This window comes from Stegastes partitus, unplaced genomic scaffold (genome assembly GCF_000690725.1).
Source record: "Stegastes partitus isolate 25-593 unplaced genomic scaffold, Stegastes_partitus-1.0.2 Scaffold441, whole genome shotgun sequence".
Classification (NCBI taxonomy): domain Eukaryota; kingdom Metazoa; phylum Chordata; class Actinopteri; family Pomacentridae; genus Stegastes; species Stegastes partitus.
Window position 1 is genome coordinate 233,424 of NW_007578172.1, and position 7,009 is coordinate 240,432.

Below are 7,009 nucleotides of genomic sequence, written 5' to 3' on the forward strand. Positions count from 1 at the left end.
TCATTTGAACATTCTTATTCTGGGGTAGTTTCTTAGCTCGCTCTATCACGCTGCTAAGGAGATACAAAAGCCTCTTTTCTTCAAGGTCAGTTTAAATTACTGCACGTATACACACACACACACATATCAGATTCTGAAAAGTGCCCCGTTGTTTTAGGCTTCCTTGAGCTACATAACCTGGCTAGATCCAGAGCTAGGTCCAGGTCCCTGTTTGCTGCCTGTAACACGTGGCGATGCAAATGAGGGCGTTTTGTGCGTGCTGTGGTGTCTTGCAGTGCCTTTGACATTTCGAAGCTTTCGGTTTCTTGGCTCGGGCAAATTGCAGAGAGCATTCACATGCGTCCCTGTGGGAGCCTGTGTGCAGTGAGTAGGATTAAGCAGGACTGCTGGCACTGTGAGCCTTGCACCGCCCTTGTCCTTGTGGAGTGAAGGAGCATGCAGGCTGCCTGCCTAATGTTAGCCTCACAAGCAGCCTCCTCGTCACACTTCATTTCACTTTATTTTTGCTGCTGCGTCAGCATTAAGGCGATACTACAGTCTATAGTGTCTGTGCTGCTTTGATTTACATCCGCTATGCTTCACTGTGACATTTGTCATGGGAAATATCATTAAGCTTTTTATCAGGTTATTATGCAGTAAGAGACTTTTCTGGAAGGAAATAAAGACAAATCTTTTCTTGGTGGCCTGTATGACCTGCATTGCTTTCTCTTTTGGCTTTAGTATTTAGATTTATTTGCACATAGACAATGGATTTTCTCCTTGCTGTTAGTCTCCCTGTCCAGATTGACTTTCTTCCTCTTGACCATATGGCTCATCCAACAGCACATGTTCTCTTAAAAAGCAAAATTGTAGGTCAGCAATAACTCATGTGTGTGTCCTTCTTGACTAATAGCAGTTTTTACAGGAAGGTCAACAGTGAAGGAGCTGTCAGGGTTCGAAGCTTGGCTATAGATTTTTGCCTTTAGGTATCCTTCTGTCAAGAATGCAATTCAGGCTAAGTTGGGGGGGAAGCTTTGTCCCTAGTCTCTCTGTACCTGTCATGCAATTAAGGTGGGCACGAATCACCTAATTTGACAAGGATATCAAAAGCCGCCTCTGTTCCAACAGTTGGAACAATCTGAGATTCTGAGAATTTGCTGCTTCTGTCTTAACCCTTTAAGTTAATATTTTTTTGGTCACAACAAGAGATTTGAGAACCTCACCTTGGACTAACAATGTCTATAACTGCTAGCTTTGTAACTCGCTGTTATTACTGAAAATTAATAGGTAAGTAGTTAGATGTATAGCAACCAGTTTAACCTTCAAACCATATTAAAGCTTAAGCACTTTGATTTGGAAAGAAATTCACATTTTAGAAGAAAGAAGAAAGACATGTTTATAATTATTCACTGAATCTCCACTCTTCTCTTTTTTCTGTAGCATCTGTACATTGCTTGATTTTGAATGGAGCAGTTTAGTTTGATCAGTTTGACCCTGTTGTCAGTGACATATTGTACTTGCATGGATGTCAGAAATAGCCTAGGGACTCTGTTCAGCTCCTGCAGAGCAGAGACAGCACGCAAGAAAATAGAGGAAGAGCAGAAAGAGAGAACACGACAACGACGGGGCTAAAAAGCAAAAGTGCACATCATGTAGGACAGTATCTGGAACAAAACGATACAGTGTACAGGATAAGGGGGAGTATTGTAAAAAGGTTGGAGCAGTAAGAGAAATATTTGAGATGTGAATGGTTACTGACTAAGGAAAGTGACAAAACAAAGTTTACTATCATGTCTTCATGCTAGGCCTGTGTCACTGTGACACGTATGAACTGGTGCGATGTGAGTGTGTGTGTTCACCTTGGCTCCTGTCATAGTTCAGTTTGACCTGATTTAGTTTACTTTCTGTGAGAAGGCCACTTTCAGAGAGGGAAAGAGTTGCTTTCTAAATCCCATTTTGTCACATCCTGGATGTCGTACAAACACAAAGCTTTGATTTCACGCCTCTCCTACCTTCTATAGGTGCATGTTGGTAAATGCATGGATTTGCACAATTGGGGAATGACATGGCATATAATTGCTTAATGTGAAAACCTTTGTTGTAAGTCTGTTAAACTAGTCCTTAAATGGGTATTTAGCATGCTAGTTGCCTCGTGTCTGCAGGCAGCTGCTGGCCATTAGCCGTTGGTTTGAGTTTGAGTCGCTCAATGACTCACTTGTTCTCTCAGTATGCAGATGAGAAGAGTTGAGAGCAATACTCTTGTTCTTTTCTCTGTGCCTCCTCACAGTGTAATTTGTTTTGACATATCTAGGGAAGCTGACAGGGGATGTAAGGTTAAGAAAATGTCTCATTTGCTCGCCAAGGTAAATAGCCACTATTCCCAAAAGTGATGAGCTGAAACCTGCTCTGATGAATCACTAGATTGTATTGCTTATGTAAAGAGGTGCACTGCAGTGTTATAGGTCTAACTATTGACTTCTTAATTATATTCGTACTCGTCATTATCTCCTGCAATGATAGTTAGGTAACTATTTGCAGTAACAATGACATTTTTAAATTGGATGTATGATTGATTTTTTTTTTGTTTTGTTTTTTTAACTTATGTCCTTTTTTCCCCCTTCCCTTTCTCTGCTTTCTCCTCATCTACCCTGTCTTGAAGTCGTTGCCAGGCAGCGGATGTCTCGTCGCCTCCCTCTGAGGTCAGAGGCCAGTTGGAGTTGGGAGGTGGGACCTCAGCAGCAGCAGCAGCAGCAGCAGTAATGCGGGCTTCGGTGGCAGGCTGCAGGATGAGCGTGGGTGCGCTCCTTAACGGGCTGCTGGTTTCTGTGGTTGCAGCTCTGCTTTGGAAGTATTCCAAGCTGAGTGAGCATGCTGCCTTGCTAGAGGAAGAGCTGCATATGACACAGCAGTCCCAGGAAGTCTCACAGGCTCGCATCGACTACCATGTAGCCCTGCAGGCTCTTCAGGAACATGGCACCCGCATGGTCTGTACTGGCAAGATGCACACCGACCGCATCTGCCGCTTTGACTACCTCTGCTACTGTTCTGAGGCAGAGGAGTTTGTGTTCTTCCACTCTAATTCCTCTGTCATGCTGCCTAACTTGGGGTCCAGGCGCTTTCAACCTGCCTTACTGGACTTGTCCTCGGTAGAGGATCACAATACCCAGTACTTCAACTTTTTAGAGCTTCCAGCTGCTGCTTTAAAGTTTATGCCCAAGCCTGTGTTTGTACCAGATGTGACACTGATCCTTAACCGGTTTAATCCCGATAACCTAATGCATGTATTCCATGATGACCTACTCCCAGCCTTTTATACCATGAAGCAGTATTCAGACTTGGATGATGAGGCTCGTCTTGTGTTCATGGAGGGCTGGGGCGAAGGCCCACACTTTGACCTATACCGACTTCTCAGTAGCAAGCAGCCGTTACTCAAAGAACAGCTAAGGAACTTTGGAAAGCTAATGTGTTTTACTAAATCTTACGTTGGCCTGTCCAAAATGACTACCTGGTACCAGTATGGCTTTGTTCAGCCACAGGGACCAAAAGCCAACATCTTGGTCTCAGGGAATGAGATCAGGCAGTTTGCCAGGGCTCTGATGGAGAAAATGAACATTTCAAGGGTGGATGAGGCAGAGAAGGATGGAGGGAGTGCTGAAGATGAAAAGGACAAAGAGAAGAAGGATGAATACATTGTTGTATTTAGTCGTTCAGCAACAAGGCTGATACTGAATGAAGCAGAGCTAATCATGGCACTGGCCCAGGAGTTCCAAATGAGAGTGGTCACAGTGTCCTTAGAGGAACAGTCTTTTCCCAGTATTATCCAGGTGATCAGCGGTGCTTCCATGTTAGTCAGCATGCATGGAGCTCAGCTTATCACCTCGCTTTTTCTCCCAAGAGGAGCTGCTGTGGTAGAGTTGTTCCCTTTTGCTGTGAACCCAGAGCAGTACACGCCGTATAAAACCCTAGCCTCACTTCCAGGCATGGACCTTCACTATGTCTCCTGGAGGAACACAAAGGAGGAGAACACTGTGACCCACCCAGACAGACCATGGGAGCAAGGAGGCATCGTTCACTTGGAAAAAGATGAGCAGGAACGAATCCTGGCAAGTAAGGATGTCCCCAGGCACTTGTGCTGCCGCAACCCAGAGTGGCTCTTCCGGATCTATCAGGACACTTTGGTGGACATCCCATCCTTCCTGGAAGTTCTCAGAGAAGCCATGAAGACCAAGCCCAACTTGAAAAAGGCCAAGGCAGCCAGCACAGTCCACCCGGGTCGGGTCAGAGAGCCCCAATGTCAGACTTCAGTACAAACCTCGAATGAGGCAAAACTTACAGTCTCTTGGCAGATCCCGTGGAATCTGAAATACCTTAAGGTAAGGGAGGTGAAGTACGAGGTGTGGATCCAGGAGCAAGGAGAGAACACCTACATGCCTTATATCCTTCCACAGCAGAACTACACTTTTTCAGAAAACATTAAACCCTTCACCACCTACCTGGTGTGGGTTAGGTGTATCTTCAACAAGAACCTCCTGGGTCCCTTTGCAGATGTTCTTATGTGCAGGACCTAGTACGAAAACAAGGCCAGTTTGGTGATGTGCAGTTCACACAAAAGTGGAATAATGCTTGTTCCACACAATCAAATTGGAACAGGGAACTGTTTGCTCACAGTTTTTCCTGTGGGAGTTAGCAAATGTCATAAGGCTTGTTTCTAGAGTCCAGGAACAGGCTGTTGAGCTCTTGCACAGTGATGTTTCCATGTCCAGCACAAAGTTCGAAGTGACTCCAAGATGAAGACTTGAACCACAGGGTCAGAACTCAATGGCAATAGCCATTGAGGAGTGGAAAGTATTTTTCCTGTATTTATGAAAGAAAGAAAGAAAGTGCTAAACCATGTCTCTACTGATATACCAGAATTCAAATCAGCAGATTTATTTATGTGAAAAATAATATATAACTTTTTTTAGTATTAGTCAAAACACTGGATCTTTACCTTTTACAGTATGCAATGTAGCTTCTCCGTGGTGAGCAAGAGAAATTTTAGAAAAGCAGGATTTTTTTATGTTTTCTGACTTGTCTAATGTCTACTGTGTGTGTGTATGTATGTGTGTGTGTGATACCTCCGTGGCTTAGTTTACCTACCGATTGTTAGATACATTATTTACAGAACTTAGCCAAAACCAAAGCAACTTTTCCCATGCAATTTCAGCCAATTATCATTCATGCCATATTAAATTCTCATGTTATAGATTTCTCACACTTGCAGTGTTTGCTAAGAACTATAGAATTTCAAACCTTATCTCTAAAAATGTTGTCATGGATTAATATAAAATTCATCAAGCAACATTGTTTTTATGAATTTACTGTTCATGAATTCTTCATGAACAGTAATGTGTGTATTTGACCCTGAGAGCTAAGGTATTCAGTATTATAGACCACTTCATGGATAATTTAATATCTTGAGGTTGTTCTTTTGTGTGTTATATTTATAACACTACAAGTTCCCGCCCACAAAAAATGTATGTCTGTTTTCCTGCAGAAATAGATATTTTTTTTCTTATTGGCACTAATTACAACTGTAATAATTATAATTTTCTGTGAAGCGTACATTTTTTTTTCCACCAGGCTGTAATTAGCATTAAGTAGTTTCCCTCCTGTACCCAGCAGAAGGCTGCTGGACAGTCGGATTTCACTGCCTTGTGTAAAAAGCATTTCATTAAGATAACAAGGTATTTTGCAGCTTAGGATTCCACCGCCTTGTGTAAAACTGTTAATTAAGATTAAATCCTCAGTTATGTGTCTTTTTACTTTCTTTCCTCAAAGGTTTTCTAGCTGGTCTGAAAAAGTCTAATGTTGAGTTTTAAAAGTAAACAGCAGACCCACAAAGCTGCCTGGTAAAGTTGTTTTAGTGTCATATGCAAATGTGCAGTTTATGGGCAGCGGTACGGCAGAAATGTGCTCATCTTTTAACCCCTTGAATTGCAGCTGTAGGTGGTGGCGGAGATGTAGCGAGAGATAGTTTATGGAATGGCACAACTTAAACAAAACACTGCCACCAACATATTGTGTTATATTGTGCCATTGTTGAAAGGATGTCATGCCTTTTCTGTCTCTTTTCTTTTACCTATCTCTCCGCCTTTCTCTTTACCCTTCTTAGGTTTCTCCCCATTTTCTAAAGTTCTCAAATGCAGTTTGTTTCAGTGCATGTCTAAACGATTATGTTATGCCATTGTTATGTATGCAGGATGTGATGGATTAGATTTCTGTGCGAGGACTATTAAAATTATTTTGATTCTGACATGTATGTGTTTATATTGTTGGTTAGATTTGTGTGTGCCCCTGCCCCACCTCTGTACCTCTGTATGTGCTGAGTGAAACAAGAGTCTCTGTTTTCTACATTAGCAGATAGCTAGAGTTTTTTTCAGTAACTGTGGTTTGAATAAAGAAACGTATTTCTTATTGTGTCTGTTTTCTTTCAGTTATATGTGCTATTAACATGATTTTCGAAGGAAAGAAATAAATGTTATAATAAATGAATAAATAAATCAGCTCATTACCTTTTATCTGAGCAATGGAACTTCATGTTGTAGCATTGTGTTGTCGAAGGCTTTTTCTAGCCAATCAAATACTGTAGTTTGCATTTTCTCGCTTTGAAAAGGTTAGATTAAAGTCTGTCTCGTTCCATCTTAAGATGGCAGCCCAGGTAGAAATTGTCAGGGATCTAATTACTAACTTTGTGTTAATGCAGTAGTTCAACATTTTGGGAAGGTATGATGATCTGTTTTTGCAGCCTCAGGCAACTATGTTTGGATGAGAAGGATAATCTGATGAAGGACCTGAGAAGACTGTGCACACCCATGTGGTAGTGACCTCCTAAAGTCTACCCTGCTATATTGTCTGAGTGTAAATGGGACCATAATTTACAAAATGAACATAGAAATTAACTAATTTGAGTGATTGTCTCATTTCTTTCTATACAATAAGACTTGTTCAAATAATAGTCTACATCAACCATAAAGGTGACATGTTAATG

The 7,009-nt window shown here is 41.8% G+C and overlaps 1 protein-coding gene across 1 annotated transcript; it reads left to right on the forward strand.

The window, feature by feature from the left end:
* Positions 1-2,677: 2,677 nt before the first annotated feature.
* pomgnt2 (protein O-linked mannose N-acetylglucosaminyltransferase 2 (beta 1,4-)) lies at positions 2,678-6,435 on the forward strand. The gene has a single exon (XM_008286200.1). The coding sequence runs from the start codon at positions 2,739-2,741 to the stop codon at positions 4,545-4,547; it is 1,809 nt and encodes a 602-aa protein (XP_008284422.1). The 5' UTR covers positions 2,678-2,738; the 3' UTR covers positions 4,548-6,435.
* The last annotated feature ends 574 nt before the right edge of the window (positions 6,436-7,009 follow it).